Source organism: Mustela nivalis (genome assembly GCF_964662115.1).
Source record: "Mustela nivalis genome assembly, chromosome: 8".
NCBI lineage: Eukaryota > Metazoa > Chordata > Mammalia > Carnivora > Mustelidae > Mustela > Mustela nivalis.
This window is the reverse complement of record NC_139027.1, coordinates 31,246,686-31,271,409: the sequence shown is the minus strand read 5'-3', so window position 1 is coordinate 31,271,409 and position 24,724 is coordinate 31,246,686. Positions and strand designations below refer to the sequence as shown.

At 37.0% G+C, this 24,724-nt stretch overlaps 1 protein-coding gene across 1 annotated transcript in view; it reads left to right on the top strand.

Moving 5' to 3' along the window:
* Window positions 1-24,724, top strand: part of MAP4K3 (mitogen-activated protein kinase kinase kinase kinase 3) — a 137,044-nt gene that overhangs the window by 91,721 nt on the left and 20,599 nt on the right. The window contains exons 3-4 of the mRNA XM_082743252.1: window positions 8,642-8,732; window positions 20,850-20,914. Of these exons, the coding sequence (XP_082599378.1) occupies window positions 8,642-8,732; window positions 20,850-20,914 (156 nt within the window). The remainder of the gene's footprint in view (window positions 1-8,641; window positions 8,733-20,849; window positions 20,915-24,724) is intronic.

Below are 24,724 nucleotides of genomic sequence, written 5' to 3'. Positions count from 1 at the left end.
AAGGAGGACTGTGTGACTGAAATAGAGTGAAGAGGGCGAAAAGTAGGAGAAAAGGTAGAATTACAAATAACAATCCTACTGCGTAGTAATAATAGCAGATAATAGTAATGAACATGTGTGAATACTTGTTCTAAGTATTTAACTATTCTTTCATCGAATCCTTAAAATAACCTTAAGAGAGGGAGACACTGTTTTCTCCTTTTTATGAGCAACCTGAATTCAGAGAGAGAATATGAATGAATTTGCCCCAGATCATACAACTAGAAAATGTGAAATCAGGTTTCATAGATCAGTATTTTGATTCCAAAAGTACATATCCTTAATCATGACACTGTGCTAGATATGGGGAGTTGCTAATGTATGGTGAGTCCAGTAGCCAAGTATAGATTTGATGTTCTAGAAATAAGGGAATTACTGAACGTTTGACTTTAAGCCTTTACAGTTATTATAGTACAAATTTTATGTCCCCTCTAAGTTCCTTAAAGTCAAGGAAAGTATTGTTCATTCTGAAACTCTGCTTCCAGTCTCTAGCACATTCTCTTATATATCATATTGGCTGCTTAGTGTATGGTGGTTGTTGAATATATTCTCGAGAGATTATGCAAAGAGTAACTATTCACCTTTATCCAAATTAAAGCATTTAGGTTTTTCCATAAATAACATATATACTCAAGCATACACTCACATATCTTTTCACAGAGTTATAAGCTGGAAGGTAAAACAAGTTGAGAAAACTTGCTTTTTAAATCTTAAGAAACAATTAAAAGCATTTTAAAAAAGATTTTATTTATTTGACACAGAGAAAGAGATCACAAGTAGGCAGAGAGGCAGGCAGGGAGGGTGGGGAAACAGACTCCCTGCTGAGCAGAGAGCCCCATGGAGGGCTGGATCCCAGGACCCTGAGATCATGACCTGAGCCTAAGGCAGAGCCTTAACCCACTGAGCCACCCAGGCACCATTTAGTTACTGTGCTAAATTACTGTTGATAGTGCAGAAAATTATTTCATTATATGACCTTGTCAAACTATGTCAGCTTATTAGGGTTGTGAAGATGTTAACATTTAGAAGAGAGACATAAAGATGACAAAAGGAAAATAAGAAAGCAAAGAAACAAAACAGGAAATAGGAAACAAAGTAAGAAGACAAAAGGAAATTGAGGATAACTTGTAAATTTGTGTTTACTTTACAGCGGACAGAAAGGAAATAGGATCCACAGTTTACAAATAGACTAAGACTTGGTTCCCTGAATGTTGTTCTGCTGGCTCAACTCCCAATACAGATAATCTTTAAAATTTTCCTGGTTGGATTTTCAAATAACCTCTACTTCTTTAGTGTGAAGAGACATGTCAGCTGCCTTCATACAATGACCTGGAATTAGATACATAAGTTGTTACACAGAGCAAAATGACAGTTCTGCTTCGCAACCATTAGTTCTGTTTTGACAGCTTTACCATATTTATTCAAACAATAGTACTTGTGTAATTATTTTTTTAATATAATTTTATAATTTTATTTTTTTTCAGTGTTCCCAGATTCATTGTTTATGCACCACACCCAGTGCTCCATGCAGTATGTGCTCTCCTTAATACCCACCACCAGGCTCACTCTATGCCCCTAACCCCCTCCCCTCCAAAACCCTCAGTTTGTGTCTCAGAGTCCAGTCTCTTATGGTTTGTTCTCCACCTCCAATTTCCCCCAACTCACTTCTCCTCTCCTTCTCCCAGTGTCCTCCATGTTATTCCTTATGCTCCACAAGTAAGTGAAGCCATATAATAAACTCTCTCTGCTTGACTTTTTTCACTCAGCATAATCTCCTCCAGTCCCATCCATGTTAGTACAAAAGTTGGGTATTCATCCTTTCTGATGGAGGCATAATACTCCATTGTATATATGGACCATATCTTCTTTATCCATTCGTCTGTTTTTTTTTTTTAAAGATTTTATTTATTTATTTGACAGAGAGAGATCACAAGTAGATGGAAAGAGGCAGGCAGAGAGAGAGAGAAAGGGAAGCAGGCTCCCTGCTGAGCAGAGAGCCCGATGCGGGGCTCGATCCCAGGACCCTGAGATCATGACCTGAGCTGAAGGCAGCGGCTCAACCCACTGAGCCACCCAGGCGCCCTTTCCATTCGTCTGTTGAAAGGCATCTTGGTTCTTTCCACAGGTTGGCGACTGTGGTCATTGCTGCTATGAACATTGGGGTACAGATGGCTCTTCTTTTCACTAATCTGTATTTTTGAGGCAAATACTCAGTAGTGCAATTGCAGGGTCATAGGGTAGCTCTGTTTTTAATTTCTTAAGAAATCTCCACACCTGTTTTCCAAAGTGGCTGCACCAACTTGCATTCCCACCAACAGTGTAAGAAGGTTCCCTTTCTCCACATCCTCTCCACCACTTGTTGTTTGTTCACTGTCTTGTTGATTTTGTCCATTCTGACTGGTGTAAGGTGGTATCTTAGTGTGGTTTTGATTTGAATCTCCCTGATGGCTAATGATGATGAATAATTTTTCACATGTCTGTTAGCCATTTGTGTGTCTTCTTTGGAGAAGTGTCTGTTCATGTCTTCTGCCTATTTTTTGACGTGATTATCTGTTTTGTGTGTGCTGAGTTTGAGGAGCTCTTTATAGATCTTGGATATCAGCCCTTTGTAGTGTCATTTGTGAATATCTTCTCCCATTCTGTGGGTTGCCTCTTTATTTTGTTGACTGTTTCCTTTGCTGTGCAGAAGTTTTTATCTTGATGAAGCCCCAAAAGTTCATTTTCGCTTTTGTTTCCTTTGCCTTTGGAGACATGTCTTGAAAGATTTTGCTGTGGCCGATATCCAAGAGGTTACTGCCTATGTCCTCCTCGAGGATTTTGACAGATTCCTGACTCATGATGAGGTCTTTTATCCATTTCAAGTTTATTTTTGTGTATGGTGTAAGATAATGGTCAAGTTTCATTCTTCTATACGCAGCTGTCCAATTTTCCCAGCACTGCTTATTGAAGAGACTCTTTTTCCACTGTATATTTCTTCCTGCTTTGTTGAAGATTATTTGACCATAGAGTTGCGGGTCCATATCTAGGCTCTCTACTATGTTCCACTGGTCTATGTGTCTGTTTTTGTGCCCGTACCGTGCTGTCTTGGTGATCACAGCTTTGTAATAAAGCTTGAAATCAGGCAACATGATGTCCCCAGTTTTGTTTTTCTTTTTCAGCATTTCCTTAGCAATGTGGGGTCTCTTCTGGTTCCATACAAATTTTGGGATTGTTTATTCCAGCGCTTTGAAAAATGCTGGTGGAATTTTGATTGGGATGGTATGGAAAGTATAGATTGCTCTAGGCATTATAGATTTTTAAACAATGTTTATTCTTCCAATCCATGAGCATGGAATGTTTTTCCATCTTCTTGTGTCTTCAATTTCATGAACTTCTTTCATGAGTGTTCTTATAGTTCCTCAAGTTCCTTTACCTCTTTGGTTAGGTTTATTCCCAGGTACCTTACAGTTCTTGGTGCTATAGTTAATGGAATTGATTCTCTACTTTCCCTTTCTATATTTTCATTGTTAGTGTAATAGAAAGCAGCTGATTTCTGTATATTGATTTTGTATCCTACCACATTACTGAATTGCTCTGTGAGTTCTAGTAGTTTGGGGGTGGAGTCTTTTGGGTTTTCCATATAAAGTATCATGTCATCTGTGGAGACAGTTTGACTTCTTCATTGCCAATTGTTCTCTGATTGCTATTGCTATTGCTATTGCTAGGACTTCTAGTGCTGTGTTGAACAAGAGTGGTGAGAGTGGACATCCTTGTCGTGTTCCTGATCTCAAAGGGAAGCTGTCAGCTTTTCCCCATTGAGAATGATATTCACTGTGGGTTTTTCATAGATAGAATTTATAAAGCTGAGGAATGTTCCCTCTATCTCTATACTTTGAAGCGTTTTAATCAGGAATGGATGCTATATCTTGTCAAATGCTTTTTCTGCATCCATTGAGAGGACCATGTGGTTCTTCTCTTTTTCTTATTGATTTGTTCTATCACATTGATTGTGTAATTATTTTATTGAATGTCTAGTTCTAATTCTATAAAAAAGTGAGTAGTTTATTTTCAAAATGCTGTTAATGTAAGAAGAGTAGCCTTTATAAATGTCCCCAGTTTACACCAGTGAAAATAATTAGGTATACCAAAATTGCAGTCAGTTAGATATGCATTTGACTTAAGATTATATGTTATTTTGTTGAAGAAAAACTCAAGAATTTTATGAAATATTGGAAATACAGTGATTGTCCGTTTATGTCTAAAAGGCAAGGAGGTATTAGGGATTCTTTGTTTTATTATAGTTTTCAGGAAAAGACCCACCTCCATGACATTCAAGTCTCCTCTTTTGTTCTCACACATATGACTAAATATAGACATTTACAGGAAAGCATTATATACCAAATAGAAATGCCTATAATCTGGTTCTGTTCTCTATTAAATAGAGGGACTAATATCTTATTTGTTAATCTACGAAAACATTTGTGAAGCAGTTTGGACAACCTTTTTTAACAAATGGGTGGTAACTATTGTATCAGCATAGGATAATACTTACTGTAATAACTAAATGAGAACATATGAGTGGGCTTAACATAATGAATTTTATTTCAAGTTTATGTGATTGCTCAGTGCAGATGCTCAATGTGTTGGATGACTTTCTTCCTTTTAGTGACTCAGGAACCCAAATTTCTTGCATTTCCTGGGGCCTCACAGTGTCATGTAGTTTGCTAATAGAGAAATAAACAGTTGAGCAAGGACACAATACTTTTGCTTACTTTGCATTGCTTACTTTGCATTGGCAAGAACTAGTTTCTTGGACACCTTAGTGTTCACCATGAGGGAAATGTTGTCTTTGACTAGATGATTGCCTCCCACCAATAACTTCTACACAGTGTAGGGGAGAACACAGATTACTTGTGAATGGCTAGCCAGCTCTGTCACAATAATAATAATGTTGATAGTAATACTTTATTAGTTTCTTGTGGCTTCTGTTAACAGATTACCACTAACTTGCTGGCTTGAAGAGCACAAATTTATTCTCTTAAGAGTTTTGGAATTCTCAAGCACAAAGTGAGTTTCACTGGGTCAAGATCCAAGTGTGTACAGGGCTGCATTCTCTGTGGTGACTCTAAATGGGAATGTGTTTCCTTGTCTTTTCCAGCATTTAGAGCTCCATTCCCTGCACTCCTTAATTCTTGGCTTCTTCCTCCCATCTTCAAAGAATAGCGTCTTGCTTCTTTACCTTAAACTCAAGTTTCCCTCTGATTCCCTCTTACAAGAACACTTCTGATTACATTTAGATAATTCAGAATACTTTCCCCATCCCTTAATTTCATCACATTTGCAAAACCCTTTTTGCCATTATGAAGTAATATCACAGGTTTTAGGGATTAGGACCTTTCTACCTTTGGGGCCATTTTTCAGCCTGCTGCAAAGAGTTAACATATATTGAGCATTTAATATGTGTTATGTTTATTCTGAGAACTTCTCTAGTCTCTTCATTTGTCTGTTTACTTGGTTTATTCCTGATCTGCTCTGCTTGCAGGCTTGCCTGTTTTTCTCAGGGTTTCTTTCTTTCTTCCTTTCTTATATCTTCCTTCCTTCCATCCTGCCTTCCTCTTGCCTGCCATTTTTTGGAAGACATATTCTTCACTTTAATGTCTAAAAATTTTAACAAAAGTCCTAGACTCTCAGAATTGGAGATTATCTAGAGATTATCTAGTCTAACCATCCTGGTCTGCTAGGATTTGGGACAGAGGTACCTGTTCATTCTTTGGTGTGTATTTCTCTGGAGCTTTGGAGAAAGTATTTTAAATCTATTGAGCTCTTTTGGATTATTGCTGTATAGAAACTCTTTCCTTTTTTCCTGCCCAAATCTGGCTTTTTAGTTAACCTTTAAAACTGAATTGTGGATTTTTTTTCTTTGTATCCTTTTTTCCCACAAAAATGTTGAATTTAACCTGGCCATTCTCATAATCACATAGAAAATGACTTCATAGGAAAAAGGAAGCACTTTGTTTGGATTAACACCATTTTCCAGGACTTAAAGCCATTCACAGGTTTTGTAAAACAAAGAAGTAGCAAATAAGCAATTAATTATATAAAATATGGTAATAACTGGTTGAAATTAAACAAAAAACAGACATTATTGATTTAGAATCAGCATATAGAGGAATTATGTCCTATTATAGATTCATTCAGGTAACAGTTTTATGGATCACATATTAGTTGCTAGGGATACAAAAATGATTAGGGCATAATCCTGTCCTAGGGGATATAATATTCTAGTGAGGACATAGACATATAGACATTGACTCAGTATTGTAAGGGGGATATGTACAAAGATGTCATGCTTATAGTTTAACAGAAACCACAACTCAAGGTAATTTAAACAATTCAGGGAATTTATTGATCATGTGTTGGTATATCTGAAGCTTACAGAGACAGAGGAGTCTGCTACAAAGGCTCAAGTAAGCCTTCTTCCTTCTACCGTTTTCCTGTTTTTCCTCAGTGCTTTCTACAGATCAACTTTATTCTAAAGCTGGCTCTCTTTGAAGTTGTGCAGTGACCATCCCCAGAAAGAGAGCTGCTGTCTTCTGACCATCAAACTAAAGTCCTGGGGTTCATTCTGACTAGATAAACTTTGATCTTCTGTAACCCCTTCATTGGTTTGGGGAAAGTACAGTGGGGAGCGAGGTGAAAAAGAAAAATTTAGAGCTTTCCAAGTATTTCGTATATCCCTGGAAACTGGTATTAGTCTTACTTGGTTTTATTATTTCTAATCCGATTTTAAAAATTATCTCTAATTGGATTTTTCTTAATATAATGAAAATCAGGAATTCTTAATGGTGCGAAGTAACCTCAGAAGAGGATTCTAGTTCAGTGATTTTCTTCTGAAAATTTGGAAGCATAAAAATTAAATTTCCTGTTTTTCTTCCTTTGGACATCTTTGACATTGTATTCATTTCATTGCAGAAATTAAGAACCTGACATACTGGGCGCCTGGGTGGCTCAGTGGGTTAAGCCGCTGCCTTCGGCTCAGGTCATGATCTCAGGGTCCTGGGATCGAGTCCCGCATCGGGCTCTCTGCTCAGCAGGGAGCCTGCTTCCTCCTCTCTCTCTCTCTCTGCCTGCCTCTCTGGCTACTTGTGATCTCTCTCTGTCAAATAAATAAGTAAAATCTTAAAAAAAAAAAAAAAAAAAAAAGATTATTTAAAAAAAAAAAAAGAACCTGACATACTGTCTTTTCTCTGTTACTGCTTCCCTTGTAACTGGGGCAGTAGGGTGGGTTTTAACACTGGGTTCAAATAGTTCATGGCTAGGCCACTTTAAGTTTCACTTACATTTATAGTAGGAAAATGTCAAGGCAAGGAATGTCAGGGCTTGATGACATAATGACCTGATTCGATTTGAGCCTTGACTTAGGAAACCGGTTTCTTACTTTGCCACCAATATACATTTGGTTAGGCTCTTCATAGTATATAATGCTTCAAAAACTGAATTAGTAATGCACAACTACTTTGATTTGAATGTAAGTACTTGCATTTGTTCTTTCTCTACAGTCTCTGGTTCACCACATTTGCATTCACTGCAGTTCTGTTTCTCTCTAGCACAATGTTCTTTCAGGAGCCAGAGCATGTGACACTGCTATGGGATTGTGAGATCTTATTTTGAAGAATTTGGGCATGAAGGGAATAGAAGGAGAGAGATTATTTACTAGTAGTCCAACAAGGCTAAATAGAATCACATTTTGCATCCCAGTACAGTTGGAGCAAGGCCCTTGAATCCAGGAGAAGCCTTGTTATGTGGGCCATCTGGTAATCCAGTACTGCTGGAGTGTAGGCCTCTCAGCTCAGGAGCCTGTGGAGGTGTATTCAACACTCCTGGTGGATAAAGGTTCCTGCCCTGACTTATTTTTATTTTTTTTTTTTTAAGATTTTATTTATTTATTTGACAGAGAGAGAGATCACAAATGGGCAGAGAGACAGACAGAGAGAGAGATGAGGAGAAGCAGGCTCCCTGCTGAGCAGAGAACCCAATGCGGGACTCGATCCCAGGCCCCTGGGATCATGACCTGAGCCGAAGGCAGAGGCTTAACCCACTGAGCCACCCAGGCGCCCCCCTGCCCTGACTTAAAAGACAATCACCTCCTTGTGCTTAAATTGTATAAAATTTCCTTTATTTGCTAATAAAGGAAAAAAGCCTTGTGTGTTTTCTGGTGAATTATATGATGATTATGTCCAATGCATAATATTAATAATAGCAAATGGTTTTGTAGCCCTTACTGTGTATCAAACACTGTTCTAAACATTTTTACATGTATTAGCTCATGTAACTTCTCCAACAGCTCTGTGAAACAAGTTCTTTTTATCCCCCTTTTGCGGAGGAAGAAATTGGCACAGAAAGGTCAAATAAGTTGCTCAAGCTCCCATAGCTTAGTAAGGGACAGAGTTCGTATTTAAATCTAGATAGTCTAGGACCAGAGTTATGCTTTAATCACTATACCTTCTGTCAAGACTGAAACTGTAATTAAATAGAACATCAGTAACATTATTTATGTTTTGAAACAAGTTGACATTTTGAAACTTACCTACTAAATATTCAACATGCTTGTTTTTTATTCTAGGAGAAGACTTTGCAGTTGTACAGCAAGAAATTATTATGATGAAAGACTGTAAACACCCAAATATTGTTGCTTATTTTGGAAGCTATCTCAGGTACATTGTTTGTTTCCCATCACCTGATTCATTTAACAAAATAAAATCAGCTCTAACTGCATGTTTTGTAATTTTCTTCATGCTTTGAAGATAACAGGCCATTTTCACATGAATGAAATTTTTATTTCTGACCTGTTTATGTTAATTCTCTGACTGATATTGGAGTCTGTGATTTGTCTCTTGTACTCTTGGGAATTCTGGTTGTGGTTTCAGTGAGGAAGCTGTTGAGTAAAAATTGACTTTTATGGTTAGTCTTCCTGTGGTAGACTAGAGATCTAAACATGCCATTCCATAGCCCCTTATTTCTGGACTTGAGTGGATTTAGAAAGTCAGGAGCACCTCTAACTGCTAGGATTTTAGTAGACACTTTTTCCTTCTTTTGTGCTTCTAGCCTCAGGGTACTGTATCATCCCTTCCCTTCATTTTGTCCAAAGGACTAGGAACTCTAATTATTTCACTGACTTCTTACTTTCCCGGGTTGTAAAGTTAACTTAGACCATGAATTGGTGCCCTCTTTGGTTTGGTAGGACCACGCCAGGTTCCCCAGGTCTTAGTCCATAGGGGATGAGCCCAAGGTTAAATTTGTTTTTCCATTCGCTTCTGTGTGTAGTTATGAGCTGAATGCTATGACCTAGTTGTTTTTAAGGTTCCTCCCAAAAGGAGGATTGAAGAATGTTTTCTTCTTCTTCTTTTTTTTTTTTTTTTTAATGATTTTATTTATTCATTGGAGAGAGAGAGAACTTGAGAGAGGGGGGAGCATCAGAGGGAGAAGCATACTCCCAACTGAGCAGGGAGCCCGATGCAAGACTTGACCCCAGGACTCCAGGATCATGACCTGAACTGTTGCTTTAACCAATTGAGCCATCCAGGTGCCCTAAATATGTTCTTATATATTTAAAAAAAAACAAAACTGTTTTATTCTGATATACTGTAAAAGACAAAAAGAAGTAGCTTATTGCAGCTTCCCTTGTCCTATGGTCCAGGTGCCAAAAAACCCCACTTCTCTCTTGGGGTGCAGGCGCAGCATATGGAAAAGACAGGGCATTTCTGCCCTCCCTTCTTTCCAGCTTGTGAAAAGCCAACCAGACCAGCTCTTCTTGATTCTAACCACTCTTGAACAGCTTTGATTGCCCCACCTTCATCAAGATTGAAGAGTAGGTTTAATGGAGACTTCACTTAACATAGGGACAGGTACTACTCCCAGGTCAATGACTGTTAATACATTTTGAATGGGTTCTATAACAGCCAATTTAAAACCACTTTAATGGTGAGTGGTTCAAACAGTAACCTAACACAGTTTCTGCATCAATTTTTATTTTATGGACAGACCCAGCACAGGCAATTACTATCTCAGGTCAAAGAAACCGTCTCCCTCTCTCTCTCATTTTTATTTATAAAGAATTTATGTATTTGAGAGACAGAGAGTGAATGGGAGAGACAGGGAGAGAGAATCTGAAGCAGACTGTGCTGAGCTGATCCCAACTCGGGGCTTGATCCCCTGACCACAAAATAATGACCAGAACCTAAACCAGTTGGGTGCCTAGCTGACTGAGTCACCCACCCAGGCATCCCAAAAACAGTCTTTTAAAATCATTTAAGTTTGTGATAAAAATAATCGATTGTGCCAGTATGTTAAAATCATCACTTCAGAGCAATTTTGCTGTTACTGGTCCTGACAAAATGACCTACTTATCCTCAGTTGAGAAGCATAACAAAATGTTTTTCTCCCCCAAGAGCAAACAAGTCTTTGATTTAAGAGTATTTCTCAAACATGGTCTAAATCTGCTGGAACTATGGGACCATTCAAACCTTAATGTATTGTTTCAGGATAGCCCCATCCGTCTATATGGCAACCTTGGTCTTTTTGCCATTGAGACAATAGCGTATTCAATAGCTAAGAGCCTTTGAGTACTGAAGTCAAATTGTTTGAGTTGCTTGAGTCATGACTCCATCATTTATTAACCTAATGATGTATAGCAAATTACATAACCACTCTGAGCCTCCATTTTCTCATCTATAAAAGGAGGATAATAATAGGTACATGACATGATAACTATGAGGATAATGGGTAAATACATGTAAAAAGTGTTAAGAACAGTGGTTAAAATACAATGCTCCATAAATACCCCTATTACTACTACTTTTGCTACTATTACTATTACTCTTTCTTAACCATTTTTAAGCGTTATCATATTAGTGTCTCATTTGATCTTTTCAACAACACTTATTAATACTACTCTGGTCGATACTACTTCCATTTTATAAATAAGATGCTTGAGAGAGTTTAATATCAAGTATTTAGTTTACAATCTGATTTCAACTTTTTGACAGAGTAGAGTTCTAGTTCTTTCTGTAATACTGTGCTCATGAATGACATGACTTTTGATGTAGTCTTTCTCTTCCTTGCCAAAGATCTGGAAATAAACTGCCAACTCCCCCCACCCTAACCACCAAAAAACCCCACAAAAAACCCTAACACTAAACTAAAACTGTTACTTAGGCATGAGTCGTCCTACACAGGTTAGGCAGCAAAAGATTTTTTCTTGTTACCCACCAAAAAGTTAATTCTTCTTGAGTTTGTATCTATTTTTGTTGATAAATCTTGGTTTGGGCTTGGGACAAATAGTGCAGCTCTTTACACATTCATTACTTTTACTTCTAGACATGCGTCAAGAGAGCCAGTTAGGTTATGCATAACAAAAATTCTATTTACTTTTAGATTCAGGAATTGTGTCTTCTGACTATATTCTGAATATCCTTTTTAAAGTAAACTTTTTATTGGAGCATAATGTACATACAGAAAGTACACAGATTTATGTTTTGTGTATTGCTAGCTGGATTTTTTTTAAAGGGTACTTTTAATCCAAATTTAAGCATATGCAGAGCAAATTGCCCAGAAACCAAAGTAAAATGACAAAATTAAAATCATTTTTTCGGTAGAGCTATCTGTGTTAGTTTGGAGTCGTATGATCTAACATAGGAAATGCTGGTTTAAATAAATTTTATTCTGTAACTGACATAGCTGATGAAAGTGATAGGAAAGCAAACAGTAGTATGACACAGAACAGCAATTAATCCTCTTTCTCTAGCTTTTTTTTTTTCTTTAGTGATTCTTCAATTCTTTCCTAATTAAAGTTCAGGCTCAGCCAAATTTAGAGTGTGGAATACTAATGATTAGACTTGCAAGGTGTTAGAGCTGGAAGGAACTAAGGGTTTTATCACTAGGCCCACTCTTTTTACTGATGAGAAAATGGGGTGCTGGGTTAGTGACGCCTTTAAAGGTCATCCAAAAATGGATGGATCTAAACCCAGCTCTGGTTTTAAACTAGGATTTAAACCAGGCTGTGTAGATCCCTGGTTGGCTGCCTTTTTGGTATACCATATTACTCAGCCTGGGAATGCCAGATTTCATCTCAAAGGGGACATGGTTTCTTGGATTCCTTCTCATTACCAAATGATTTTACAAAAGACAATGAGCTTGTTTTTTCAAACTTGATACAAACCCCCTAAAATATATAGTGTTCTTAGCAACCTTCTTTCTTCTTGTTGCCATTATAGCCTATTATAACAAATTTAGACCAAAAAAATGAGGAAATTGAGCTACTGTGGTTTTACCATTAATATATTTCCCCTTCAGAAAATCAAACTTATCCTTTGAATTTACTGAATAGCTGACCAGCATATAATTCATTTTAGAAGCCTCTTTTATAATAGGGTAGCTATGCTCATTTCCTAAAGAAATACTGAAACTGAGCTCCTGAAAAACAAGTGTTATTCTTTTTTTTTTTTTTTTAAGATTTTATTTATTTGACAGAGAGAGAGAGAGAGAGAGAGAGAGAGAGTGAGCACTCACAAGCAGGGGGAGCAGCGGGCAGAAGGAGCAGCAGACACCCCACTGAGCAAGGAGCCCTACGTGGGCCTTGATCCCAGGACTCTGACGCTTAACCACCTGAGCCACCCAGGCGTCCCCACTAGTGTTATTCTTCTTCTTTTTTTTTTTTTCTTTCCCACTAGTGTTACTCTTAATAGGGCATTTGCTGCTCATCTCAATATCATTAAAAGCGTTAAGTACCTATACTGTACAACAAAGACTGGATAGACAAAACTTCTCTCTGAAGTTTACAAAAGTAAATAATCCTGGTTTGGTGTGAATTTTTTCTGTAGATTTGAGTGTATTTATAAAACAACAGATTAAAATCATCATAGACCTATTCTTTATTCCTAGTAGAGCTTAACTGTTGCTTCTTTTAAGTGAATGATGACTCTTAACTTCAGGTTTCTGCTAAGTATTCCTAGCCGAACATATCCTTTCAGACCATATTAAGAAAATTGAGACCGTTCTCTCCAGTTTGAACTCTTAAAGTTGTAGTCGAAAAACAACAAATGCTCCTCAAAAGATAAGCCAATAGATCAGAACCGTACAGTAAAAAGTTTCATTTGGATCAGATATTTTATTGGTTTTTTTGAAGATTTGTTCATTTGACAGAGAGCATACAAGCAGGGGGAGAGACAGAAAGAGAGGGGAAACCATGCTCCCCGTTGAGCTGGAAGCCCAATGTGGGGCTTGATCCCAGGACCCTGAGATCATGGCCTAAAACATGCAGGTGCCCCTGGATCTGATATTTTAAACCTTTGAAATCAAGAGCACTAGTTTGGATAAGCATGATGTATCTCATAACATTTGTAAATCACCACCATTATTCACAACGTGTTTTTACATTTCTCAGGATGTATAAAGGGCTATACTGGTTTTTCGAGATGTGTAAAGACAGATAAAACACAGCCCTTGCCTTTAAGGAGTTCATAATCTAATAGAAGAAATAAGCATGAACAAATAATTACTTTTGTCAACGTGAGGGAATCAGAGAAAGCTCTATGAATAATGTGATTCCTAAATATTGGATGTTAAAGTATTATTAGGTGTTTATTGTAGCATGTGTATGTGTGTAGAAAGTTGTAATTTCTAGAAAGGAAATACATGTGCGAAAAAAGTCACGAGTTACTTAGGGGACGACTGATAGTTTCATATTAGAGCTGAAAGGGAAAGGGAGTAGTTGCAGTAGGTAAGGCCATGGAGATGTGACCAAAAAGACACTTTTTATTCCTTAATTAGGATGTGTAGGTATTGAGGGTACTTGCTGAAGGTTTAAACACAGAGTATATATTCTGTGAAGCATGGACCTGGTGTGTAGGGAATTGAGAGTAGGCTCATTTTTCATTTTATTAAGTACATTTGTTACAGTGATCCAGGAAAGAGACGGCTATCTCTTGAGTTACGTAGAAACTGGGAGAAAATTTTTTCTAGAGCTGGAGGTGAGGCTGGAGAGGGAAAGAAACCACAGGATCTTAATAAATGGAAATGCTTTTTTGAATGCTCACACTATGGAAATACAGATTATAATTAAGTTCACTTTAATTTATAACCAGTTACCGTCTTTTTTTTTTTTTTTTTTAAAGGAAGCTTTGAATTTTGGAGTGTATTAGATATACATTAAAGTTGTAAAGATCGTACAGAGAGTTCTTCTCAGTGTTCCCTAATGTTGACATCTAATGTTGTCATGTTAGACATGTCATGACATCTAATGTTGACACATAACTATGGTCTATTTGTCAAAACTCGGAAATCAGCTTTGGTACAATACTATTAGCCAAACTAAGGTACTTCATATTGATTTCACCAGTTTTCCACCAGTGTTCCTATTTTGTTTTTAGGGTTTTGGTTATACTGCCACAAGCATCATTTGTTTCCTTCAAGTACAGTAGGAGGAGGAGTAATAGCAACTTCTGACCCCCTGTATGTGATAGTTAGCAATGTCCCTGGCCTCTCCTGGATGTCAGTAGCACCTCCCCGGTTGTGACAACCCAGAATGTCTTCTACATTGCCAAACATTCCTTGAGGGACAAAATCACCCTCAGTGGAGAACCACTGCTTTAAGCAAAAAAATATGGTGGAACTAACTCTCTTATGTAAATACCTTCTTATACCAGTATTGCTAGGGTGTTTCCTCCAGAACATTTGTTCTGAGGGATGCTAATATGTGGTTTGAAACAAGTAGGTCTATGGAATAAATAATTTGGGGAAGTAGTAAACTAAACAAAATTAGAGAAGTTTCTTCTTCCTCTCCTCTTTGTAGTAAACTAAACAAAATTAGTTTTATTTTTTCTTCCTCTCCACTCCTTTTTATTTTAAATTTCCTTCTTCCTCCTCCCCTTTCTCCACTTTCCAACTTTCTCCATCAGCAATCTTCCTTTGTTTCTTCTCTTCCGTCTCCTCTCCCCACCCTTTTCTCCTTTCCTTCTCTCAGCTCCTCCTGCCTCACTGCAGGATTTCTTAGAGCCTTTAACGTATCAGTGGCGTTGTTAATTTCCAGAAGACTGTAGTATGTGACATTTCTAAAACTGGTTTAACTGTGCATTGATTTTTTTTTTTTTTAATGGGAAGTATACTTCACATAGATTTGCTGTCCAATTACCCATTCTTTGGAAATTACTAGGTTGAACTGGGGGTTGTTAGGTATAATTATAGATAAATAGGTCACCTTGTATCCCAGAATACAGAACTATCCCTCATTGTTAAAAGGGAAACAGATAGATGAATTTACCTTTGGAATGCAGTAGTTTTTGCATGTCTGTTTAAAAATACACCAGGGGCACCGGGGTAGGTCAGTTGAACATCTGACTCTGGCTCAGGTCATGATCTCACAGGGGTCTTGAGACTGAGTCCTCTGTTGGGTTCCACACTCAACGGGGAGTCTGAGATTCTCGATTGCTTTCCCCCTGCTCATGTTCATTGATAGTTCTGGTGAGGCATTGAATTATTTTGTTGAACATGGTAGAGTAGCTATTGTCAAATGCTTTTGTTCAACAAGATAACCCACAGTTAAATACAGGGATTAGGGGACTGCATTGTGGGGCCATGGCTAGCCATCCCATCTCAGGGTGAGTGATTTGGTAGGTCAGTTTCTAGCAGATGTTCTGGAGTGTGTATTCTTGGTGATCTTGCTCCCATTTTATTTTACTTTTTAAATTACGTTATATTTGGGCAAAATATATAAATATTATGTAAATCTATACTTAATCAGTTTTAAGTCTCTGATATGCTACAAAGTATGGGAAAATTAAAAAGTGTGTTTTAGAAATTATAAGATTGTCAATTCAGCGAAACAGAATTAATATTAGAATGTTAGTTAATATTAGAATGTTAGTTCTTATATGCTCTAGTAAACATTGAATTAGAATATTAAAATTGTGAACTTCCCTCTCCTTTATTTTTCTATTCCTTACAAGATAGACAGCTTGACAGAATAAGAGAAAAGAATTCTAAGGAAATTTGATACCTATATTGATACCTCAAATATTTACCTCAGTGATTTTTAAAAATTCAGATATCCTGGGACAAAGATTTTAGAGTGTATTGGCCTTCATAAAATGGGCCGATTGACTTGAGTCCTTTTCCTATTAGGCAGATGGCTTGGTGAATGACCAAAAGCAGATGCAGATTTGTCATCACAAGAGGGACATTCATAGAACAGATGGAAGTTCTTTTTCTGATAGACTCTAAATATTCAACCGTCTTTGATAATACCAGACTTAACTAAATAGAATATTATAAATTGAAAGTATTTTAGGCATCTTAAAAAGTAGAGTGTATATATAGTATCCATTTTTTCAAATCCTCATTTTTTTCCCCCTTTGTAAGTTTGGAGAGTCTTTTCATAGAATGACTAGAAAATTATGGGTTTTTGTGTTTTTTTTTAACCTTTTTTAAAATATTTATTTATGTATTTATTTACTTATTTGACAGAGAAAGAGAGAGAGGAGATACAGTGAGAGGGAACACAAGGAGAGGGAGTGGGAGAGGAAGAAGCAGACTGAGTAAAGAAAGAGCCCAATGTGGAGCTCCATCCTAGGACCCTGGGATTATGACCTGAGCTGAAGGCTTAATGACTGAGACACCCAGGCACCCAGAAAATTATTTTAAAGCAGGATGGGAAAAGGGGATAGAGCAGCATCAAGTGGAGGATGATGTAATATTGAAATACATAAGAAAGCAGAGAACTCGTTTCCTATGTCCATTTTTTCCACTGAGGAAAATTGTTTTCAAATTGGAAAGGGTTAGAAAAGCGTTAACAAGGGATTGAAGCATGAGATAGGTGAGGAGATAATTATAGAACAGCTAGACACCCTAAATGAATCTAAGCTTTTAGATTTATATAAATTATATCTTATTATACTGAAAAAGTTAACAGATGGGATTGGTACCCACTATCAGTGAGTATCTTTTGACGAATAGGAGAGGTGCCAAAATATTAGTGATCAGCAGTGACCAATGTGCAAACGAAAAGAAAAGGTGATTTCTACAAAGTAGACTGTTAAACTTGATGTCTGTCATCAGCTCCCACTAGGATAAATTATTAATTAGATAATTAGTGGACACTTAAAAGAAAGAAGTGGTGATTAGCATGACGTTAGTAGTAAGAAGACATGTCAGTCAGTCCAATCTCTCTTGTTTTGTTTTTCCTTAAAGAAGAAAATGCCAGTTTATTTATACCTTCATTCAGTTCCAGGAACAACTTAGGTGACTTCCATAAATATACTATAGGAGGAATTATTACAAAAGGAGTAGAAAACAGCATACATTTATTGGATTTATATTCTGGCTCCTTCAGTAAGCAATTTACATGTTATTTCATTTTTATCCTGAGCAGATCCTCAAACAGCCATCTCCCCAGTTTTTGTAAGATGTGTAAGAAGTCCTCTGTATCTGTTCCCTAAGCACCAGGGACAGGTATTTTGCATAAATAATTCATTTAGAGCAGACGTGAAGATATGTTAGAGCAGTGGTTCCCAAACATTTTGGTATTAGAACCCCTTTTATTTTATACTCTTAAAAATTAATGAGTACCACAAAGAACTTTTGTTTATGTGGGTTATATCTATTGATACTCACTGTATTAGAAATTAAAACTTCAGAAAATTTTGGAGCAGGAATACATAAACACAGATTGCAGTAGCTGTCAGAGGGATGACATCATCATCACTTTGTCTAGTTTCTGGAAAATTCCTCTGGATTCTCAGGAGTATACAAAGGGAAAATAACTTCTTAGTGTTATTATGAAAATGATTTTACCTTGCTGGTCCCCTGAAAGGCTCTTTCCCTTCAGGGGCCCCAGACCACAGTTTGAGAATCACTGTTCTTAGAGGAAGGATTCAACTAATGGAGAGAGAACAGGCTGTGGTATCTTGCATCTACACATATCACATTAGAGCTGAAGCACCATTCTGAAGTTAATTGGTTGGTGGACTTGCCAGTTTTACACCTCAGTTTAAGGAAAGATGGACAGATGCCAAGTGGTAACTGTAAGCAGTCTATACAGAGTAGCAAGTATATCATCAGAGAAAAAAGTATTTCTAACATTCCTTAAACTCATTAGTACAGTCACTCATACAGATCAAAATAGCTTAAAAGCAAAGCCCTTGTAGTAGCTGTCTCTGGAAGGTAGACTCCTGCTTAGGGGGTTTCCAATCAACCACTTCTGGAGCGTGTAGGCAGCAGCACAGAGGGGTGTTTCCAATTAGAAATTTGTGTCACACTGTCTGTGCTCAAGTATTTTAAGTAAAACAATTGGAGAGCTAATAAGACGTATGTCAGAAACAGAGTGTGTGAATCAAGACTTTTTTTTTTTAAAGGAATGAAATTTAACAAATAAGGATAAAGTTCTCTGCATATTTTTAATGAACCAGGTAAACGTGGAGCTGGAGAAAATCATCTGACTACTTTCTACATAATAAAGATCCAGAGGTTTTAGTTGACTTCAGCCTTGCAAACCAGCAGTTTTTAGAGCAGTTGCTAAGAACCTGAAGATAGCCTTTAACCAGGTGAATAGAAATATAAGTGTTCTAATAAAGGAGATAATCATTAGATTTTCTAGGGTAGTTAGACTTCTCCCTGTGTAGCAGTCACCAGACATAAATGCCTTCATCCTTTTGGATAAGGCCACACATCTGCCAGCACCCGGAATCCATTCCAAGAGTTATTAAAACCAGGCCACTGGGCAGCTCTTACTGTAACTATACCGTCATGCCTGGATTTCATTAGTATGTGGACCACCTGGGAATATTAGTTACTAAAATGACTTCAGATTTCCTCTGGTCTTCATGATGTTCAGCTTTGCCTCTAGAGTGTGTTTTTTCCCTTTTCGTAGTTTGCTGACCTTCATGCTTGGATCCTTGTGTTCCCTTGTTACATGCTACATCGCCCCATCACACTCATCCAGGCCGGCCTCTTAGGTCTGGTTAATCTCATCACTGCCACCATGTGTGATTTGCTCCCAATAACAGCAGCACTGTTTATGTTTATGCAATTCTTGGAATAATACTTGATTCTGGATGCCGTGTTTTGAAAGACATTGACAAAGTATAGACCATCAAGATGAAGGTAACTAAACTGAGTGTGCAAACCAAGCATTGTTTTACAGTGTGACCCAGCCTGTCCTCGCTCCCTTTCCTGCCATTGTCTCTTCAGCTAGTCTGGGTTCCACTCAATAAACTACCCACAGTTTTCAAATTTTCATTCTCTGCTCAGACCGCTTCCTGTCTATATGATGAATTCCTATTTAAACTTCAAGACCCAACTCAAATATTTCCTCCCTAGTGACTTCCCTTGACTTTCCTAGGTATTCTTACCTCCGGGTTCTCATAGAGCTTTATGCATGCCTGGATTGTGTATTTAATCAAATTATAATCTAATCCAGGGTTCTTTTCTGTATAAGACTATATGGTAAAGATTTTAGTTTTTGTCTTTTTTTCTCTGTCACAGTTACTCAACTATGCTGCTTTGGTACAAAAGTAGCCATAAAAGGGTGAGACTGTGTTTCAGTAAAACTTTATATGGACGCTAAAATTTAAATTTCAGGTAATTGTCATGTGTTAAAAAATATTCTTCTTTTGATTTCTGCCCCCCAACCATTTCAGAATATAAAACCATTCCTTGTTCCTGGTCAGTACAAGTCAGGCAGCAGGCTAGATTTGGCCCACTGGCTGTGGTTCGCTGACTCTTCATCTAATCCATATGTTTATTTTTCAGTCACTTTTGCATTCATTCATTTAGGAAATATTCGTTTACTGGCTCTTCTTTTAGGTACTGTGAGTGCAGTATGAGATAGACATATTAAGGCAGAATCTTCTGCATTTGATTGAACTTGTTGAGTTCGAAGACTTTTTTTTTTAAGATTTCATTTATTTATTTGTCAGAGAGAGAGAGAGAGAGCACACAAGCAGGCAGAGTGGCAGGCAGAGGCAGAGAGAGAAGCAGGCTCCCGCTGAGCAAGGAGCCCGAAGCGTGACTCAATCCCAGGACCCTGGGATCATGACCCAAGTGGAAGGCAGCCGCCTAACCTACTGAGCCACCCAGGCGCCTAAGACTTTCTATTCCATCTCTGTCCCTGAAGAATAGTATATTTCTTGGTCATTTTGAGATGAAGTAGTGAAGATTGAAGATTGAACAAGGAATAAGCTATTAAATCTTAGCTAATCATTTCTCCTGTGACTGTGATTATCTTGAGTGTGAGAGAGAAATGCTACCTTAACACAGTGATAATTTTTTGTTAAGATTTTATTTATTTATTTGACAGAAAGAGAGATCACAAGTAGGCAGTCCGAGAGAGAGGAGGAAGCAGGCTTTCCACTAAGCAGAGAGCCCGATGCAGGGCTTGATCCCAGGACCCCGGGACCATGACTTGAGCCAAAGGCAGAGGCTTTAACCCACTGAACCACCTAGACGCCCCTCACAGTGATAAATTTTAACAGATTGTTTTGGAAAGACCTTTGTTGAATCTAGATGTGAGGGTAAAGTATACATTTTGTCTGTTTTGTTGATGACAGCACTATTAAAAGTGATAAGCTTTGAGGTGTATTCTGTAATGAATTTTCTACATAGTTTTTGGTATGAACGTTTTAATTAACATTTAACTTTTATAATACTATCTTGGGGTAGATGGGTGAACTATAGAGAAGTGGAAGCTTTAACTAAATGGATAAATGGGTACCTTAAAATACTTGTTACCTCACCTAATTTTAATCATGACAATGTGATACATGCTTATTTTCTCTTTATAGGCGAGATAAACTTTGGATTTGCATGGAGTTTTGTGGAGGTGGTTCTTTACAGGATATTTATCATGGTAAGACAAAAGTTATGTTTTATACACATTAAGTAGAATTTCTTAAAATATAGTTATTTACTATATTAAAGCATTAATGCTGTTTGGAGGAACGTGTGTTTTATTATTGTTATTTAGATACATAAAAGAATTTAAGATCTTATGGATGAAAGGAACATTTGCATTATAAGTTGCAAAATTATGTGCAGTTAAACTATTAGCTAATTCTGAAGAAGACATTATATATGGTTAGTTCAAAATTCCAAACTCAGATTTGTAAGAAACATGTAAAGGCCTTGATGGTTAAGCGAAAAGAATAACCAGTTAATACATGAGTAGTATTAATACAAAGATAATTGATTTTGCTCTCATGTATTCAAGAAACATCAATTAAATTGTTGACCTTTTAAAATACTAGATTCTGGGGAATTAAAATTATTAAAGCCTTTTTTATTGAGATTTCAGTGAAGTATGTAAGAAAGATTTGTAAAGTACAGTAACAGTGTTCACGGTCTTTCTTTCTCTGTCCCATTCTGCTTCTGTGAATGAGTAATTGTCACAGACTGCAGAGTAGGTATCTTCTTTTACTGGAGCTGTGCTTTTTGATTAATGTAAAATAAAATACTGTTTTAATAAGTCATATGTCAATTTTACCAGAAAATATTTTGGAAAATTTCTTCGTTTTTCTTGATATGGGATTCGGGCTCACATTTTCCCATTAGGGCCTCTTAAGTAATTTTGGGGGCTGATGGTAATAAAGCACTTGTTAAAAGACTGTTTGGATAGGAATTTTACTGTCTTTGTTTCATTTCACTTTACTGTATGTAACTTCTTAGAGCTTTTACTTAATCATAAAGATTGACATAATAGTATTGAAGTACTACTAACTACAGCTGGAATGAGAAAAAGGAAATGATAGATTTTCTGGAATTGTTTTCGAAAGCTTAATGAAGAAGATGAGCTTTTAATTGGTCTTTAGAAGATACATAAACTCTGGGTAGAAAGAAGAGGTAGAAGTGCGTCCTAGGAGATGAAACAGCAGTACAGTGCTGTCTGTGAAGGTGTGACACGTGAGATTACTTTCATTGGTGTGGGGTCTGTATTTGGGGAATAGGGTCAGATACAGAGAGCCCTGAAAGCCAGGTGGGAGAGCATTTCTGCTTCATAAAAAGTTACTTCATTTCTGAGAATATTTTTTTTAAGTATGGCTGTTGTTTATATTTGAGAATTTTTTTTATTAATGACATTGATTTCAAAGATTCAGTGAAAATTGAGAAATACTTGGCATTATTTTGCATTGCAGGACAATACAGTATTTATGGAAGCTATTCAAAAAGCTATTTCCCTTTTTTGTTTTAGTTGGGACTAAATTTATCTATTATTTTTTCTCATACTTACTCGTTTAATTTCCTTTGTCCTGAAGTTTTTTTCAGTTGGGTCTTCTATGGGTGCACTCCCGGTCTCTGACCCTCATTCTTCAGTCATAGGTTAAGTGGGGCATAGACCAATATTTTTCTGTCTGCATTTTGAAGATATTAGACCTGTGTCCTCTAGCTTCTATAGTTGTTGGTATCTTCTGTCACTCTAACTATGTATTAGTCGTTTTCAGGTAATCTTCCTTTCTAATCGATTTTAAGATTTTTTTTCCTCTTAAATTTCAGGTGTTTTTAGTATCTAAACATGGATTTACATTTACTTCTCTTGCTTAGGACTTAAAGTGCTTATCAGAAAGGATTTAATTTATTCATCGAGCCTGGACAGTTACCAATTATTATCTCTTAAAATCTTTTCTACCCAAGTATTTTTGATCTCTCCTTTTAGAATGTCAGATATATATTAGATTTTCTCTGTGTCTCTAAAAATCAACTGTATATTTTGCACTTTTTAATCCCTCATTAGAGCACCGAGGAGTCACATAACCATTGAAGAGTTCACTGATTATACAGCTGTGTTTAGTACATCCATTGGGTTTTAATTTTTGGTGACTGTATTTCTCATTTCTAGAAAGTATTTGGTTCTATTTTAAGTCTCCCTTCATTTTATATTTGTGTCTTATTATAATTTTTCATTACTTCTTATACATCTTTAGTTAGTTTTTTTTTTTAAGATTTTATTTATTTGACAGACAGAGATCACAAGTAGACAGAGAGGCAGGCAGAGAGAGGGGGAGGAAGCAGGCTCCCTGCTGAGCAGAGAGCCCCGATTTGGGACTCGATCCATTACCCTGAGATCATGACCTGAGCCAAAGGCAGAGGCTTAACCCACTGAGCCACCCAGGTGCCCCTGCATCTTTAGTTTTTAAGCATACCTTTCTTCAGTTTTTCTCAGATTGTTAAGTAATTCCATCTGATATATATACTTGCTTTTAGGTGTCTGGTTCTGCTTACTTCATAAATAAGAAAGAAGACCAGTTTTTTGTTACAGAAATATTTTTGTCATGACTGTTGTCATTCCATTTCAACCAAATGTTGGAAGTAGCAAAGTAATATGAGTTTATTAGTCTTGATTTATTTATACTGATTGGCTGCTGGGTCAATGGAAGAAAAAATAATTTTACAACACCCTGGATATTCTCAAATATATATACAAGGGATTTACATGCTTATCAAACCCCAGTCCCTATTCACTCTTAACTTCATCGTGATTGCCGCCAAATGACCTTCTTGTGGCAATGTGTATACTCCTCTTTGGCCCATCTGTAGTGCTCTCTACTTGGACAGCTGCATAAGACAGATACCTCCATTTCTTTCTGTGTTTCTCTTTCTCTTCTCTCTTTATCACACTGTCATTCTGTGGGAGTAGTGTACTAACTTGGGTTACCTCACCTAGTGACAGAGAAGTTCTTCTTTTCTAATAACCCTAATGCTTGTGGGATTTTGCTTTTTTATATGTGTAATACAAAGCATATTTTGATCTGTCATGCAAAATTTGCAAAGCCTGCTTTTTCCCCTGTTATTTCTGCTTTCTTTTTTTAACTTACACTTTCTGAAATATCACTAAACCAATTTTTATAATTTGTTTTACTGCTCTTATTTCCATCACTCCATAGGATTTTTTAAAAATTTAAATCTTCTTACAAGAGGGAACTGTATTAGTTGTCTATTGCTATATAACAAATGATCCCAAAATTTAGCAGCTTAAAACAGCAAATACTATGTCCCAGTTTCTGAGGGTCAAGAATTCAAGAATGGTTTAGTTGGGCAAGTCTAGCTCAAATTCTCTCATAAACTTGCAGGCTTCACTATTAACTGGGACTCCGGCCCTCTGCGGGCTTGGGTAGGGCTCAGGAATTCACTTTCACCTTGATTCACTTAACATGGCTTTTGGCAGAAAGCTTCAGGTCCATGGGTCTTGGCAGGTATCAGTTTTTTACTGTGTGGATCTGGCCATAGGACAGTTTGAGTATCTTCACAATATGGCAGCTGGCCTCCCCGGGCATGCAATCTCCAAGAGCAAAGAAGAAGCCATAAAGCGTTTTATGATGTAGTCGCAGAAGTTGTATATGGTCCCTTCAACCATATTTTGTTCTTTAGAAGCAAATCATTTCTGTCCAGGACATACTCAGAAAGGGAATTAAGTTCTAAACAGTTGAGGTGGAAAGTATCAAAGCATTCATGGACATGTTTTAAATTACCACAGGTGTGTGAAGGGGATACATTTTGAATTTATATTTTTACATGAGTTTCTTATCTCCCTTTGTTTACTTTTTCTTTGAGGAACTAACATTGGAACCTTTCATTGTTCCATTATAATGCATTTTCCCCTCTATTTTCCATTGAACATTTTCCCTCTGTTTAATATTGTTCTTTTGACAGTTTCCCACATTCTTTT